Genomic DNA, 18,411 nt, shown 5'->3' with positions numbered 1-18,411 from the left:
ACAAAATGAAAAGGCAACCTACAGAAAGGGAGAAAACATTTCCAAAGCATGTATCTGATAGAGGATTCACATCTAGAATATATAATAACTCTACATCCCAACACAGAACTGAATTTAAAAACGGGCAAAGCACGTGAACAGAGATTTCTCCAAAGAAGACACACACAGGGCCAAAAAGCAGATGAAACGACACTCAGCATCACTGACCATAAGGAAAACAACTCAGAACTGCAGTGGGACCACCTCGCACTCCTGGGATGGCTGCTACTGAACGACAGAGAACACCACGTGCTGGCAAGGACCTCTGCGCGCTCTGCCTCCAGCACGCAGACACCACAGACAGCAGCCTGGCGGTTTCTCCAGAGGGAACAGAACTACCACACGATCCTGCGATCCCACTTCTGGGAGCACACTCTCAAGAACCGAAAGCAGAGGCCAGAAGAGCTCTTTGTACAAGTGGGTTCACAGCAGGTGAGGGAGGCGGCAGCCCAAGTGCCTGATGAGGGAGAGTGGATAAACCAAGTGTGTATGTGTGGTGTGTACATGGACGCTCGTGCAGTGGAATATCACTCAGCCTTGAAAAGGAGGGATGCTCTGAGATAGTGTGGACGACTCTCGAAGACCCTGTACGGCATGGAATAAGCCAGACACAAAGGACAGACCCTTGTATGAAGGACCTTTGTCCCACCGCTTCCTGGCAAACAGATGGGGAAGCAGTACAAACAGTGACAGACTCTTCTCGGCTCCAAACTCACTGCAGGTGGTGATCGCAGCCATGAAATTAAAGGATGCTTGCTCCTTGGAAGGAAACCTATGACCAACCTAGACAGCATATTCAAAAGCAGAGACATGACTTTGCCAACAAAGGTCCATCTAGTCAAAGCTAAGGTTTTTCCAGTAGTCATGTAGTCATGTATGGATGTGAGAGTTGGACTATCAAGAAAGCTGAGTGCCAAAGAACTGATGCTTTTGAACTGTGGTGCTGGAGAAGACTCTTGAGTCCCTTGGACTGCAAGGAGATCCAACCAGTCAATCCTAAAGGAAACCAGTCCTGAATATTCACTGGAAGGACTGATGTTGAAGCTGAAACTCTTAATACTTTGGCCATCTGATAACAAGAGCTGACTCATTGGAAAAGACTCTGATGCTGGGAAAGATTGAAGGCAAGAGGAGAAGGAGACGACAGAGGATGAGATGACTGGATGGCATCACCGACTCGATGGACATGAGTTGGAGCAAGCTCCGGGAGTTGGTGATAGACAGGGAAGCCTGGCATGCTGCAGTCCATGGGGTTGCAAAGAGTCGGACATAACTGAGCGACTGAACTTGAACTTGCTTGTATGAAGGACCAAGCACTGATTCTGTCAATCGGAGAGTACAGAGGTGTGTGTGTGTGGAGTGGGGGTGGGGCAGAGACAGAGCTGGAGGAAAGGAGGGGAGGGAAGTGAGTCTAGCAGGGACAGAGGGTCCATTTGGGGAGACGAGCAAGCTCTGGGATGACAGGGTGATGGCTGGGCACTTAAACATGGCTACGATGGTAAATTATATGTTATGTGCATTTTAATAGTGTTTTAAAAAAGGCGCCCTCATCTCCTGGAGTCAACATCCAGGAGAGGTTGACAGGCCTGCCTGGGGGCAGCCCGGGACCCAGCTCCATGCCATGGCTCCTCGCAGCAGGACCGAGCATGCTCCGCCCTCTGGCTTCTCCAAAAGTTCCCCACCTGCCTGGGGGCCCCGCACAGGGCTCCTTTTGAAATATCTAAAAAATAAAGCTAAGAACTGCTAAACTTGAATGAAGACTCTACATCTGGATAGGGCTCTATCCTCCGACCAAGCAAACCCACCGAGGCAGAGCAGCTGGGGCGGACTTTCAGGCGGTGCCCCTGCCAGGGCCGGGCCAGTCCCCACGCGGGGAGAGGACTCGTACCCACATCTGCAGTCCCTGCACACGCCCGCACGGCCACCTATGACCAAAGTACCTGCGGACAACTGCCGTCTGCCCCAGCCCAGCCTCTGCTCGCCACTCCCCACTCGACGCCCAGGCCAAGCCAGGTGCCCCCAGGGCAAGTTCTCACAGACCGGTGCCCCCCCTCCAGGGGAAGCAAACACCCACCCTACCTGGCCCACCTTCCTCTCCTGAACCCAGAGACCAAGACTGCTGTCGGGACACAGACACCCAAGGAGACAGCCAGGCCCACGCAGCACCTCCAAGAGCGAACACGAGTCAGTCAGGGAGCCAGTCTACACAGCGTGCCAGCGCGGGACACGAGGGCCTCCCTCACTTCCTTCGTGTGAACAAGGGCTGATGTAACCCTGAGCCGGGGAGTCTGATGGTGTGGACACCACCATCCAAGAGACAAGCTGGTTCTGCCTTGCGTGGGGACGAGAGGCCACCCGGCTGTGAAAAACCCTGCATTTTTAAACTTTTAATGGAAGATAGATTTCTTGTCATAAACATGCAACACGTTTGTTCTCAAAACTCAATTTTCAATACAACATGCTTTCCTAAGAAAATCGAACAAGACTGAGCAGGGTCTGGGGAGCAGAAAAGCCAGCAGTCAGGAGAGGCCAGGTCTGGGTCTAGGAGCCAGGAGGGCCCCCAGTCTCCACATCTCCAGTCCCCTCCTCTCGCAGGGGTCTGGGAAGCAGACTGAATTACCAGTGTGCGAAGAAGGCGAGCATGGTCTTCAGCAAATCAGCTTCTGAAGCCTCAAAACCCTTCTCTCTCCTTTCCCTGCAACAGCCTGAGTGTGCTCAGTAATTGCCAACAGAATGATGAGCATTGCAACTGACTGTGTACTAATAACAATCATAGCAACTCCACCAGAACAAAGTTAACCCTTAGATAAATGTTACGGTCAGAGACATTTCTTGAAATTAAATTCCAAATTGCTTTTTTTTCCCTAGAGGAATACAACAGTGACAGTAAAAAACTTTCAAGAATAAACTATGTTAGAGCAGAATTCTAGAAGTGGGAATGGAGTGAAAGTGTAATTTCAATGAGATAAAGAAATAACGTAAAATTTTCTGACATGCATTTAAAAATCGATAATGGTGGTCCAAAAAATGGTAGGCAAATAAATAAACTTCACCTCAACCCTCAAGTCTAATACAAAAATTAATTCACGACAGGTCATATATTTAAGGCTTCCCTGGTGGCTCAGTTTGGTAAACAATCTGTCTGCAATTCGGGAGACCCAGGTTCAATCCCTGGGTTGGAAGAGTCCCCTGGAAAAGGGAATGGCAATCTACTCCAGTATACTTGCCTGGAGAATCCCATGGACACAGGAGCCTGGCAGGCTATAGCCCATGGGGTCACAAAGAGTCGGACACAGTTGAGTGACTAACACACAACCCATATATTTAAAGTTCACATAAAACTAAAAAACTATGAAAATCAGAGAAAATCTTCAGGATTTAGGGCTGGCCAAAGAGCTTTTAGGCATGATACCAAAAGCACAGTCTTAATAGAAAAATACTGTATAAGTTCTATTTCTGCTTTATTGACTATGCCAAAGCTTTTGACTGTGTGGATCACAATAAACTGTGGAAAATTCTGAAATAGACGGGAATACCAGACCACTTGACCTGCCTCTTGAGAAATCTGTATGCAGGTCAGGAAGCAACAGTTAGAACTGGACATGGAACAACAGACTGGTTCCAAATAGGAAAAGGAGCACATCAAGGCTGTACATTGTCACCCCGCTTATTTAACTTATACGCTGAGTACATCATGAGAAACACTGGGCTGGAGGAAGCACAAGCTGAAATGAAGACTGCCAGGAGAAATATCAATAACCTCAGATATGCAGATGACACCACCCTTATGGCAGAAAGTGAAGGAGAACTAAAGAGCCTCTTGATGAAAGTGAGAGAGGAGAGTGACAAAGTTGGCTTAAAGCTCAACATTCAGAAAACTAAGATCGTGTCATCCAGTCCCATCACTTCATGGCAAATAGATGGGAAACAGTGGAAACAGTCACAGACTTTATTTTGGGGGGCTCCAAAATTACCACCACCATGAAATTGAAAGATGCTTACTACTTGGAAGGAAAGTTATGACCAACCTAGACAGCATATTAAAAGCAAAGACATTACTTTGCAAAGAAATGTCCATCTAGTCAAGGCTATGGTTTTTCCAGTGAGAGTTGGACTGTAAAGAAAGTTGAGCGCCAAAGAACTGATGCGTTTGAGCTGTGGTGTTGGAGAAGACTCTTGAGAGTCCCTTGAACTGCAAGGAGATCCAGCCAGTTCATCCTAAAGGAAATAAGTCCTAAGTGTTCATTGCAAAGACTGATATTGAAGCTGAAACTCCACTACTTTGGCCACCTGATGAGAAGAGCTGACTCATCTGAAAAGACCCTGATGCTGGGAAAGATTGAAGGGAGGAGGAAAAGGGGACGTCAGAGGATGAGATGGTTGGATGGATGGCATCACTGACTCAATGGACATGAGTTTGAGTGAACTCCAGGAGTTGGTGATGGACAGGCAGTCCATGGGGTTGTAAATAGTTGGACACAACTGAGCTGAACTGAACTGTATAAGTTAAACTTCATCAAAATGAACAACTTTTCCTTAAAGAGACCGTAGGTCTTCGGAAGCGCAAGGATGAAGCCTGGCTGCAAGCCAGCACCTGACAAGGGAGCACACCCGAAACCCCCAGAGCAAGGGCTGCAGCCCAGACACAACGCATACGAGGCGCAGCGAGGCTGTGACGGAGCAGCCCAGAACCGAGGGCCCCCCAAACACCCCGGGATGGGCGAGCGTTGCCACACACACACAACTTGTCAACGTGCAAAGGAGGGCCCTGCAGACACAGCCTGCCAAGGTTGGGGGTGCAGAGTGAGAAAAGAAAGCCCCAAATTCCATAATCCCGTGTTATGGACCATCTGAAATGATGCTCAACAGACATGCAGGATGGGGATGGTGGGGTGACCACAGAGGGGGTCTCATGGTGCCAGGCGGGCACATAAACCCACCATGCTGTGCCCTGGGTAGGGGTCATGGGGTCTCTCTGCACCACCTGTGTGGCTTCCCGTGAATAGTTATTTAAAAGTTTTTTAAGTTTTGGCACATACAAAAAGTACTGCAAAAAGTAGAAGCCATGCCAGGGCCAGCCACTGCATGGGCAGTGGTCCAGCTCCCAGCACCTCCGGCCCCAGGGGATGGGTCAGGCGACAGGGAGCCATAGCACAAAGATGAGCACAATCCTGGCGGAAAGGTATTTCAGAGGAAAATCACCCGAATAAGAGGTGCCCAGTCCAAACAGAACCCCATGTGAAGAAACCGCAGTTTCAACCCAGACCACAGAAGATTTGTAACTATCTTTTGAAGGATAAAACAAAAATGTAACTGAGAACACAGAGATTCTTAACTTAAAATCTAATCATATACACTGGATATGAAAAAAAAAAACTGTCAAAATGGAAAATATCAACGCGTGAAAGGACCAGCAAGACTGAAGCGCTGGGGACACAGGAGGGAAATGGACGGGGTAATGAGCTGCTGCAGAGGCGGGGCTCAGGGAGGAGCTGGGGGCGGGGCTCGGGGAGGAGGGATAGAGGGGGCGGAGCTCAGGCGGAGGTGTTGGAAGGGCGGGGCTCGGGAGGTGCTGGAAGGGGTGGGAATTTCAGGAGAAGGTGCTGGGGCAGCGGATCTGCGGACCCCGCAGAACCCTCAGCCTCAGGTGTGCATCAGGCCGCGGGGGCCCAGGGAAGGCCCTCAGGCACCAGCAGGCAACACGCCCAAGAAACTCCGGGGTGTAACTGCACACCTGGGAGCAGAGAGCTCAGCAGCTCCAGGCCTAACTGCCCTCCCCAATGCTTGCTCCCCAATGAGACGGGTGGGTGCTGAGCCTCCTAAGAAAGTGACTCCCAAAGAGGGGGAGGAGCAACCCGTGGGCTGGGCACACCAAGGGAAGCCTCAAAGACAGGCTGGCAATCACCCGCCAGGACCCAGCTGGCAACCCTGGCGAATGACCCCCTCTTCCCGGCCTCTCCCCTCCACGCAGAGAAGTCCACCTGCCGTCCAAACACGAAACCAACAGCAGACAGACAGGAGAGGCCCTCCCAACAGGGACGTGTTACCAGGCCCGGGATGGACTTCGGCATGGTCTTCCGAGCCCTGTGGACCTTGACGTCGGCGCCCGGGGCCGGGGCCTTCTTGTCCTCTGTGTCCTTGCTGCCCTCCCCAGGCTTGGCCGGCACAGCAGCCGGCGGCTGGGGAAAAGCACCGGGAGTCCTCCCTTTGCCAGCCCCGCCAGGGAGGGTCTTCGCCGCGTGGCCAGGCAGGGAGGAAGCCAGGGCGCTGGCCACCCGCAGTGGTGGCTCAGACAAGGGGGCCTTGCCAAGGAAGTAGCCGTTGCTCCCAATGACAGGATTCTGGGGGAAGCCATCAGAGCGGATGTGGTTCTGCTTCCCCACCTCGGGGTCTCTGTCCAAAATCCCATTTTCCGCTATCCGGGACCCCGGGCCGGCCCCTTCCTGAGGGCTGCCTCGTGTGCTCTCCTGAGGGTGCTTCACAGCAGCCGCGTGGCCACTGGCATCGCTCTGGTCACAGGACCCGTTGGTCTCCCCGTCTGCAGCCACCGGGGCCTCCCCTCCCTGCTGTTCCGCTGAGCCGTCATCAGCAGCCATGGGTGACCCTGCAGAAAGAGAACAAGAGTCAGGGGTGCCCACCTGAGACCCCAACAGAGTCCCACTGCTATGCTCACAGGAAACTGTCTTTACTTCATGACAAACATCTGACTTCAGATGGACTGAATACAAAGCACATCACAGTCACTGTGTCAACAGGGACTTGATGAAGTGGGGGACAACCTGTCCCGGGAGGGAGGGCAGTCTGCCCTGAGCCCCAGCTGAGGAGTGGGTGGGGCCGTGGTCCTTGAAACAAACACCCAATTGTCTGTGAATTACTTCTTAAAAGGCTTCAAACACATGACACAGATTTAGTATCCTCCAGGAACAAAGTCACTGCTAGAAAACAAAACTGGGGAGGATTCAGACAGAAAACAAGGTCTCCGGAGCAGCTGCTCAAGAACAGACGTAAAGAAAACAGGATGCGTTCAGTCTGTCAGTCAGGAGCTTAACAAACCTCTGGTCTCTGAAGCTCCTCTCCTCCACAACTCGATAAACAAAGAAACACACTTGCCACCGCAGGAGAAAGCCCACAGTTACAGCGCTGGGTGCAGGGGACAGTGGTCATGTCCAGGAGCCCAGCATCCACCAGCCCAGTCCCCGGGTAATAGCGTGGTACTCCACAGCTCCGTCACAGCAGCACTGGCCCCTGGGCGAGGCCCGCATTCACCACTATAGCCTGAGCACAGAAAGTTTGTAAGTGCAGCAAGTACGATCTCAATCGATAAATGGCTATTAATTTTTTTAAATCCTCAGCAAAACAGAATAGGTGAGAAACCTTCTCAGCTTGGAGAGGCCCGTGTGCCAATCTATGCAAACGTGTACTTACTCAGAAACGTTACATGAATTCCATGTAGGATCAGAAACAATGTCAGGACATCTAATCTATTAACACCACTAAGGTTCACACAAGAGTGAGGTCCCAGGCAGCCCCACAGGAGTAGAGATGAAGTGAGAGGCCCGGCAACAAGGGGTGAGCTCTCCCGCACACCTGGGGCGCAGAGGCACGTCAATCAGGGGTGCAGAGAGGCTGCCAGACGTGAAATCAAGTGCAAATAACAAGGACATTTTTCTACGCCAGCCTTAACTTTGGGGAAGAAAACACGAGAAAAAATAAGATAGTATTCACAAAAGCAGAAAACTATAAAATAGGATACAAAATTTAACCGAGATCATGCAAAGCCTCTATGGAGATGGCAAAGATACAAAGATGCGTGTCACCTCAAATTAGCTCTCTGAGTCCAATGATGCCCTAACTGGAGCTCCAATCAGTATATGGAGGAGCTCCATAACCTTACTCTAAAATGCACAGGGCAAGTAACTTAAAGAAGGAAGTTGGACCCTTGACTCACACCATATACAAAAGTTAACTGAAAAGGTATCCAAGATCTAACTGTAAGATGAAAAGTAGGCATAAACCTTTACGACTCTCTATTAAGCACTGGTTTCTCAGATGCTACAAGAAAAGCACAAGCAAGAGAAGGAACACAGATGAACCGGCCTTCATTCTGCGCCTCCAAGAACACAGTCAAGAAAGGGAAAAGACAGCCTGCAGACTGTTGTTGCTGTTCAGTCGCGGAGTCGTGTCCGACTCTTTGCGACCCCATGGCCTGCAGCACACCAGGCTCCCCTGTCCTTTACTATCTCCCAGAGTTTGCTCACACGCACGCCCACTGAGCTGACGATGCTCTCTAACCGTGTTCTCCTCTGCGCATCAGGTGGCCAAAGCACAGACTGGAGGCCGCGTGTGCAAACCACGCATTTGATCAGGAGCTTGTGTTTTAAACGTATTGTGAAAAACCTCTGACAATTCATCAATAAAAATCAATAACCCACCATATGACCAGCAACCCCACTCCTAATCAAGTACCTGAGGAAACCAAAACTGAAAAAGACACACGTACCCCACTGCTCGCTGCAGCACTATTTACAACAGCTGGAGCATGGAGGCACCCGAGATGTCCATCGCAGAGGAGTGGGTACAGAAGCCGCGGTACAGATGCACCACGGAGCATTCCTCAGCCATGAAAAGGAACACTCGAGTCAGGCCTAATGAGGTGGACGGACCCAGAGTGAAGTTACATCCGAAACAGAAATTCTAACACATATATACGGAATCTAGAAAAATGGTACTAAAGAATTTATTTACAGGGCAGCAATGGAGAAACAGACATAGAGAACAGACTTACGTACACGGGGAAGGGGGGAGAGGGTGAGATGAATGGAAAGAGTAACGTGGAAACTTACATTAAGTATTAGTGTTAGTCGCTCAGTCGTGCCCGACTCTTTGCAACCCCATGGACTGCAGCCGACCAGGCTCCACTGTCCATGAGATTTTCCAGGCAAGGATACTGGAGTGGGTTGCCATTTCCTTCTCCAGGGGATCTTCCCAACCCAGGGTTCAAACCCGGGTCTTCTGCACTGCAGGCAGATTCTTTACTGACTGAGCTACAAGGGAATGGAAACTTACATTACCATATATAAAATAGATAGCCAACGGGAATTTGCTGTATGTCTCAGGGAACTCAAACAGGGGCTCTGTATCAACCTAGAGGGGTGGGGTGGGGAGGGAGATGGGAGGCAGGTTCAAGAGGGAGGGGATATATGTATATCTATGGCTGATGCGTGTTGAAGTTTGACAGAAAACAACAACATTCTGTAAAGCAATTATCCTTCAATTAAAAAATAAATTAAAAAAAAATCAATAACCAATTTTATGGGCAAAGGATCTGAACTGACATTTCTGCCAAGAAGATATACAGAAGGCTAAGAAGCACACAAAGAAATGCTCAGTGTCAGCAGTCAGCAGAGAGACACACTAAACCCAGATGACTCTGACCAGAAAGACGGGGCCCACGAGCCGTGCTGTGGGATGGGTGCGGGGCAGCCGCCTCGTCAACCAGTCTGGAGGCCCAGGGCTGGGCTCAGGGCCACGCGTGTGGAGGAACCCCGCACCTGGCAGCACTCACCCTCAGGCTCTTTATGAAAAGGCCTAGGAGGGTGGCGGGAGGGAGGAGCCCATGAACGGCAGCATGCCGGGGAGAGGAAAGCACAGCGCCAGAGGAGAGCGCCGAGGCAGGGCTTCAGGGGTCCCGCACGGGAGGAGAGGGGCAGCAGGACAGTGTGTAGGTGGCCGGGGACAGCAGAGAGGGGCTCTGGGCTGCACCCCTAGGCACGAGTGAGGCAGTAAGCAAGTCAGGGCCACGGACGTCCATCCATCAGCGCATGGGACCGAAGGCAGACATGAACTGGCCCCCAGGACGGGCTTCCGACCTGGGAAGGGGTGGGGCTCCAGGAGAGTCTTGGGCAGCAAGGGCCCTCAAACCCCCAACCAGCCCCATAGGCTCTCCTGGGATCGGACGCGCTTCGATCATGTGCCACCGCCCACACGACCCCGCCCTGTGGCCTGTGCCCCGCGTCCTTCATCCCAGCGTGAGGCTGCCTGCCGCCAGCCCCGGCCCAGGGCCCACACTCTGCATCCCCAACAGGCACCCTCAGGCATGCACGCGTGGTCACAAAAGAGGACCCCATGGATGTGAAAGCTGACAGAGATGCTGCCCAGGAGGGAGCAGGGCCACCGGAGTCCCCATCACAGCTCAGGACACACATGAACGTGGCCACCAGCCTGGAGCACGAGGTGTTCCCTGCCAGCAGGCCACCTGAGGCCTCGTCCTGGGAGGCTCAGCCACCGGACCAGGCGCCCGGGCCCCGTCTCCCAGCACATCTGCCAAGATGGCCCAGCCTGCACCTGGCGGAGTGGCTGCCCACACGCAGCAGGCTCGACCCGGCATCTGCGTGCCCTCAGAGGCCAGGGCCCAGCTGGGCGTCTACAGCCGCAAGCTCGGCTGACCTCGGCCCCGACCTGGTCTCATCCCCAGCTGAGAGGCGGGCAGATGTGCGGGGCAGGAGTGCAGCGGGCCCCGGGTGGTGCCGTCCAGCCAGGATGCTGCTCTCAGGAGGACCACCGGCAGGCTCCGGTGGGACAGTGGGCTCACCTCCCACGGTCGTTCCTAGCGCGGCCCCACACAGGGCGGCCAGAGGCTCCCTGGGCACCAGGCCCTCACCAGCCTCGCTCCACCGCCGGGCAACTCGGGGGGCTTCCAAGCCCAGACACCTCACACAGCCGCCCCTGCTGGCCCCAGCGCCCTGGGGACCAGGACCTCTGCCTCCCAGCGGGCCGGGAGCCCGGGGCCCCGCTCACGGGACCACCCTGCAGGCCCGCAGCCCCGGCGCCCTTACCTTCGCTCGGCAGCTCAGCTCCCAGGCCGCAGTCCTGCTTGGTCTCCCCCTTCGCCGGAACCGCCTGCAGAAGAGAAGCAGTCGTCAGTCACACTCCACCAGAGGACCCGGCCCATGGGCATCACACCCAGATGAAAACCAGCCCACCAAGGACGGCAGACCAGGCCCCTCAGGCCCGTGAGGACGCCCGTGACACAGGCTGCAGGGCGAGAGGCCGGTGCTCACAGGCCCGGGAAACTCTGCGGCAACGGAGGGCCCCGCCCTCGCACTCCCAGGCTCCCTGTGTGTGGCCTGACCAGCGGTCTGAAACCCAGGGGTTTTCAAAGTGGGGGACTCTGGGGTCCCTGAGGACCCCCAAGGACCTAGGACCAGCTGTTTTGAGTCACGTGCACACACATGGAGGGGCCGGCAGCACTACTGAGTCCTGGCCCCCAGATCACAGCTGCTGGCACCGGGGTGGTCAGCCGCTCCCATGGGACGCCCCATTACAGGGGCGAGCTCAGTCCACGGGCACAGGGCCCTGAAGGCCGGCCCCGTTCCCGAGCGCCTGTCCTGTGCCAGGGACGCCAGTCCAGGGGGCGCACTGCACAGCAGGGCCCAGGTGACAGGACCAGGGACAGCGGGTGTGACACCCCCCAGAGCCAGCAGACAGCAACAGGCGGCAAAGAGACCTCTGCGCTCGAAGCCACAGGGGCCCTTCTCAGCAAAGTCCTGGGAGCTGAGTTCCAGTCGGGGCTGAAGAGACACACACATGAACTTCAGCAAGAGTGTGGGGGGCCGTGAGAGTGTGACAGAGGAGGGGCCGTGAGGGTGTGACAGAGGGGGGCTGTGAGGGTGTGACGGGTTGGAGGGGCCGTGAGGGTGTGACAGAGAGGGGGGCCGTGAGGGTGTGACGGGTTGGAGGGGCCGTGAGGGTGTGACAGAGAGGGGGGCCGTGAGGGTGTGACGGGTTGGAGGGGCCGTGAGGGTGTGACAGAGGGGGGGCCGTGAGGGTGTGACAGAGTGAGGCTGTGAGGGTGTCACAGAGTCGGGGGGGCTGTGAGGGTGACGGGTGGGGGCCGTGAGGGTGTGGGGGGGGGCTGTGACGGTGTGGGGGGGGCTGTGAGGGTGTGACAGAGGGGGGCCGAGAGGGTGTGACAGAGGAGGGGCCGTGAGGGTGTGACAGAGGGGGGCCGAGAGGGTGTGACAGAGGAGGGGCCGTGAGGGTGTGACAGAGGAGGGGCCGTGAGGGTGTGACAGAGGAGGGGCCGTGAGGGTGTGACAGAGGAGGGGCCGTGAGGGTGTGACAGAGGAGGGGCCGTGAGGGTGTGACAGAGGAGGGGCCGTGAGGGTGTGACAGAGGGGGGCCGAGAGGGTGTGACAGAGGAGGGGCCGTGAGGGTGTGACGGGGGGGGGGGGGGGGGGGGGTGCTGTGAGGGTGTCACTGAGGGGGTGGGGGCTGTGAGGGTGTGACAGAGCAGGGGGCTGTGAGGGTGAGAGAGGGGGGCTTTGAGGGTGTCATAGAGCGGGGGGCTGTGAGGACAGAAGTAGGGGTGCACAGCTATGGTGTCTTCCCCAGCCCTCTCAATAGCCTGCATTCACCCCATTCTGGGCCTGGATGACAGCCTGGTCTGCTGTCGCTGGCCAGCCGCACGGCCCCGCCGCAGTTAGGAAGCCGGAGCATGGCCAGGCACCAAGGAAAGCCGAGCAGCCCCAGACAGGCCTGACAGGCTCTCCTCATCAGGAGAACCAGCCTTCAGGGTGAACAGCCAACAGCCCCCTGCTCCGCACCCTGAGGCTGCCCCCAACCCACCCCCGCCACCTGCTACCAGCAGGAGGCCCAGCCACACCCCCTCAGGCGGCTGTACCTGTGTCCCCACCCGGCACACCGCCAGCACTCTGCCCCCAGCACCTGCACTCAGGGAACACAAACCGTAACAAAACCCAAACCACGCAACGTGGGCTGAGACCTGAGGCCTGCCCGCGACCCTCCAGGCAGAGGCTGTGACAATCCCCACGGGGAGAACTGGCTGGTAAGCCCGGCCCTGCTCTGCAGAAGGAGCCTCAGCACTGCAGCACGCTGGGCCTCCATGCCCATCACCAAGCCCTGGAGCTTGCTCAGACTCATGTCCATCAAGTGAACAGCAGCAGCAGTAGCTGACAGTCCAACAGGGACGCACCTCCTTACCCGAGATTCCACCCACTGATGGCAGAGCACGCTGGAGGGGGAAGCCGTCACTACAATTCGTACAAGAGCTTCACGAGAAACACGACCTTTACAGAATCTCCCAGTATGTCCCGCAAGACTGTCCTCAGGTACCAGGGACACTTTCAGGCTCTCCTCACGCTGGGTTGTCATGGACAAAGGGGCAGGTCTCTGGTCTCCTGACACCCAACCCTGCTGCTGCTGCTGCTAAGTCACTTCAGTCGTGTCTGACTCTGTGACCCCACAGACGGCAGCCCACCAGGCTCCCCCATCTCTGGGATTCTCCAGGCAAGAACACTGGAGTGGGTTGCCATTTCCCTCTCCAAGCATGAAAGTGAAAAGTGAAAGTGAAGGCGCTCAGTCGTGTCTGACCCTCAGCGACCCCATGGACTCCAGCCTTCCCAGCTCCTCCATCCATGGGATTTTCCAGGCAAGAGTACTGGAGTGGGGTGCCATTGCCTTCTCCGACACCCAACCCTAGGCTTCTGGAAAGCAGTGCAGGCCCTTGGATCAGGAAGACCAGGGAGCTGGAGACCAGAGGAGCCAGGAGTCCCCGCAAGTCCCTGGCCAGAGTGCAAAAGCACCCTGAGAGGTTACCATGATGACTGTACACCCAGCAACCAGACACCATCTCTGTGTGCGACCACGCGACGGCTGTGCACACCCGGGACCGGGCACCATCTCTGCGTGACCACGCGACAGCCGTGCACATGGCAACCAGACGCCGTGGCCACGTGACCACTGTGTATGCAATGAGTGGGGTGCTGTGTCCGGGGTGACCACGTGTGACCACGTGATGCCTGTACATACACTGACAGGTACTGTGTCCATGTGACGTGACTGTACACACAGTGACCACGTGCCGCGTTCACAAGTAACCACGTGTGACCACGAGACTATACACAGAGTGACCGGGTGCCCCATCCACGTGTAAGCACGTGTGGTGATGTAACAGCTGACTGGGGGCTGTGTCCTCGTGTGACCACGTGACAATACGACTGAATGTGCACACAGTGACCAGCATCGTGTGCACATGTAACCACGTGTGACGAGATGACTGTAAGCACAGCAACGACCAGACACCATGAACGTGTCCGCGTGTGACCACACGGCTGCACACACAGTGAACGGGTGCGGGGTCCATGTGCGATTAACGTGACAGTTGGGTGCAGACCAGACACCTGCGCCATCACCTTCTGACGCTTATTCAGGAGGACTGTCCTTGTCTGCGTAAGAGTCGACCTGACTCCGAGCGGTGCAGAGGAGACGCGCTGCGCACATGTGCCTGTGGGTGTGCTCACACAGGGGCACATATGACGGACAGAGTGGAGGTCGGTGAAGACAGACGGGCGTCACTGTGCTAACCTTGGAACTTTCTGCACGTCTGAAGTCATTTCAAAATAAACTGCTGTAAGAAGCAGCTAGAAAAGCCTTCAGACGAGAAGCAGGCCGTGCACTGCAGGCTCAGAGGCCAGAGCCGAGCATGAGGGCAGAGACGGCAGCGAGGACACGTGGCAGGAGCGCAGGCCCTGTCCCCAGGACCCTGGCGCACTGGGCAGCGGCTCCTGCAGCTGAGGGTGGGGCCCCGCCCCGGGCGGCCGGGGATGAAAGGCCTGGCGCCCGACACAGGGCCAGCAGAGGGCGGGACCCGTGCCCCTGGGGCGGCCAGGGGTGAAGGGCCTGGTGCCCGACGCGGGGCTGCCAGAGGGCAGGGACTCCTGCCCCAGGGGCAGTCGGGGGTGAAGGGCCTGGCGCCTGACGCGGGGCCCACAGCCCAGGGTGCTCAGCGCTCACGCCACACCCACGTGCGTGGGGCTCCTCCGGCTTCTGCGCCTGCACCCCGTGTGCACGGGGGCTGGGACTGCAGGCACACACACAGGCCCCGCGTGGCTGAGGGATCCGTGTCCCAGAAAGTGCAAGACCAGGACGTAGAGACGGGTGGGGCAGCAGGCCCAGGAGCCAGAAGCCATGGCTGCCTTTCCAGAGTCGGGAAGACGAGAAGCTTGGGCGACCCTGGGCTGGGGGAGATGGCGCCCAGTCAGGCCCCTGGGGGGAGCTGGCCTCCAGACACCTAGGACCAGCACTGAGTCCGCACGTGGGTCCCGACCCACAAGATCTGGGCCGTGAGCAACGCTCACACAGCTCACCCAGCTCACCCACCTGCCTCAACATCGGCACCTGACTTCAGGCGTCACCTCCCGGGAGCGTCCTTGGCTGCCCCTCTAAGTAACACCACCATGACCCACCCCACCAGGTAGGGCGGGGGGCCAGCTGCCTCAGCCCAGGACCCCAAAGTCCCACTGTCCACTGAGGGCAGGGTGGGCCACGCCTCGTCTCCAACCGTGGCCCCACATGGATGGACCCCGGCACCCCTCAGCCCATCACAGCTGCACCCCACCACCCACCACCCACACCCGTCAACCCTCCCTGCAACAGGAGGCCTTGGGGGCCCAAGGCCCTTCTAAGAGGTCCTTCCAGGACCTCGGCCGGCAGTTTCACCGATGCTGCCAGAGCTGTGCTGTCGGCGCCTGCGCAGGAGTCAGGACGGTGGCGCCGAGTGGCCGTCAGTGACCGAGCGCACCCCACTGCAGGCCCACCACTGACGCCGCCTCTGGGCCCCGGGTTCTCGCTGGCGAGAAAGGGGCGTCTGGAGACGAACCAGAGTGGGCACAGCTGCACAGCCCAGCACTCCCACGAACTCAGCAAAAACCACCAACCTCCCATCACCACTACCAGCCACGTCTGCCCACAAAATTAAGGTTCATAACTCCCCCCAAAAAAAGGTCTGTTTTAAGAATATTATGTAACACACCTTCTAATAATGCCAGAGTGAGCACGTTTTATCCTGCATCTACCCGAGGGCACTCAGGAACCACTGACACACAAAATGTGCCAGGCCTGGGCGAGCGCGAATCTCAGCTACACCCGTCCCCACTTAAAGCCCAAGCACTGCTCCTGGGGGCACGGGGCGGAAGGGGCACGCACGGGGGACGGGGGAGAGGACGGACAGGCAGGTGGGCAGGACGTGGCTACGAGAGGGCGAGGGTCCTCACGGGGCTGGAGCCTGAGGTGCTGGTGGGTCTCCAATGAAGGACAACCTAGCTCGTCAGATGAATAGAAAGAGACGCTCCAGAGAAAACGAATACTCTCTGGGCCTGAAATGTCTGCACAAGCCTCCACCTAACAAAGCCTGTTCTGAGCCTCTCCTCTAATGCCGCTGTGCCTTTAAAACTCAAGCCACCAGCGGCCAGTTTTGCATAAAAAGGAAGAGCAGCACTTAAGTCACAAGCTCACAGAAAAGAAATGATTTCACTTCTCTCAACGCCCTCTAGCCTGGCAGGTTATCCTCTGTCCCAAATCGAAGCAAAACAAAATGATGGGTTAAAACAAAGTTTTCAGCTATGATCTGACTTTAAATTAGGACTTCTCCATTTATAATCATCTACCTGATTGACCTAACAGAAGCAGAAGATTTTAAGAAAAGGTGGCAAGAATATGCAGAAGAACTATACAAAAAAGATCTTAATGATCCAGATAACCACGAAGGCATGATCACTCACAGACCCCAGACATCCTGGAATGCAAAGTCAAGTGGGCCTTAGAAAGAATCACTACAAATAAAGCTAGTGGAGGTGATGGAATTCCACTTAAGCTATTTCAAATCCTTAAAGATCATTCTGTGAAACTGCTGCACTCAATATGCCAGCAAATTTGGAAAACTCAGCAGTGGCCACAGGACTAAAAAAGGTCAGTTTTCACTCCAATCCCAAAAAAAGGCAATACCAAAGAATGTTCAAACTACCACACAACTGCACTCATCTCACATGCTATTAAAGTAATGCTCAAAATTCTCCAAGTGAGGCTCCAACAGTACATGAACCAAGAACTTCCAGATGTTAAGCTGGATTTAGAAAAGGCAGAGGAACAACAGATCAAATTGCCAACATCTGATGGATCATCAAAAAAGCAAGAGAGTTCCAGAAAAACATCTACTTCTGCTTTCTTGACTACGCCAAAGCCTTTGACTGTGTGGATCACAACAAACTGGAAAATTCTTAAAGAGATGGGAATACCAGACCACCTTACCAACCTCCTGAAAAATCTGTAGGCAGGTCAAGAAGCAACAGTTAGAATCAGACATGGAACAATGGACTGGTTCCAAACTGGGAAAAGAGTATGTCAAGACTGTATAATGTCACCCTGCTTATTTAATTTACATGCAGAGTATATCGTGCGAAATGTCGGGCTGGATAAAGCACAAGCTGGAATCAAGACTGCTGACAGAAATATCAATAACCTCAGATATGAAGACAACACCATCCTTATGGCAGAAAGCGAAGAGGAACTAAAGAGCCTCTTGATGAAATTGACAGAGGAGAGTGAAAAAGCTGGCTTAAAACTCAACATTCAAAAAACTAAGATCATGGCATCCGGTCCCATCACTTCATGCAAACAGATGGGGAAACAGTGGCAACAGTGACAGGCTTTACTCTCTCGGGCTCCAACGTCACTGCAGATGGCGACTGCAGCGTGAAATTAAAAGACGCTCGCTCCTTGGAAGAAAAGCTATGACCATAAAAAGCAGAAACATTACTCTGCCGACAAAAGTCCATCTAGTCAAAGCTATGGTTTTTCCAGTAGTCATGTATGGATGTGAGGTATTGTCACTCAGTCATATCTGACTCTTTGCGACCCCATGGACTGTAGCCCACTAGGCTCCTCTGTCCATGGGATTCTCCAGGCAAGAATACTGGAGTGGATTGCCATTTCCTTCTCCATGGATGGGAGAGTTGGACCATAAAGAAAGCTGAGCGCCAAAGAATTGATGCTTTTGAAGTGTGGTGTTGCAGAAGACTCTTGAGAATCCCTTGGACTGCAAGATCAAACCAGTCAATCCTAAAAGAAATCAACCTTGAATATTCATTGGAAGGACTGATGCTGAACCTACAATACTTTGGCCACCTGATGTGAAGAGCTGACTCACTGAAAAAGACCCTGATGCTGGGGAAGACTGAGGGCAAGAGAAGGGGGCAACATAGGATGAGATGGTTGGATGGCATCACCGACTCAATGGACATGGTTTGAGCAGACTCTGGAAGATGATCAAGGACAGGGAGGCCTGGCATGCTGCAGTCCATGGGGTGAGAAAGAGTGGGACACGACTGAGCGCCGGCACTGAACTGACGGAGTTGGCCGTAAGCGAGTGAAGCATGCTCACACATGTGAAGCACCAGCCGGCAGTGCAGGCTGTGACCACGTCACCACGGCCACAGACGCCAGGGCCCGAAAGGCCGCTCTCTCCGTGCAGAGACCACAGAACCAACACGGGTGGGGGCCTGCCGGCACTTCCCT

General features: G+C 55.1%; 1 protein-coding gene across 7 annotated transcripts in view; it reads right to left on the bottom strand.

The window, feature by feature from the left end:
• The window catches only part of EHMT1 (euchromatic histone lysine methyltransferase 1), a 109,444-nt gene that overhangs the window by 53,534 nt on the left and 37,499 nt on the right, over positions 1–18,411 (bottom strand). For all 7 annotated transcript variants that reach the window (XM_027557020.1, XM_027557024.1, XM_027557026.1 and 4 more), the window contains exons 2-3: positions 10,875–10,938; positions 6,087–6,643 (exon numbers count right to left, since the gene is read on the bottom strand). In XM_027557020.1, coding sequence (XP_027412821.1) covers positions 6,087–6,643; positions 10,875–10,938 — 621 coding nt within the window. The remainder of the gene's footprint in view (positions 1–6,086; positions 6,644–10,874; positions 10,939–18,411) is intronic.

The sequence above is a fragment of the Bos indicus x Bos taurus genome, chromosome 11, assembly GCF_003369695.1.
Source record: "Bos indicus x Bos taurus breed Angus x Brahman F1 hybrid chromosome 11, Bos_hybrid_MaternalHap_v2.0, whole genome shotgun sequence".
In the NCBI taxonomy this organism is placed as follows: Eukaryota; Metazoa; Chordata; class Mammalia; order Artiodactyla; family Bovidae; genus Bos; species Bos indicus x Bos taurus.
The sequence above is the reverse complement of the archived record's forward strand: the minus strand, read 5'-3'. Positions and strand labels throughout refer to the sequence as shown.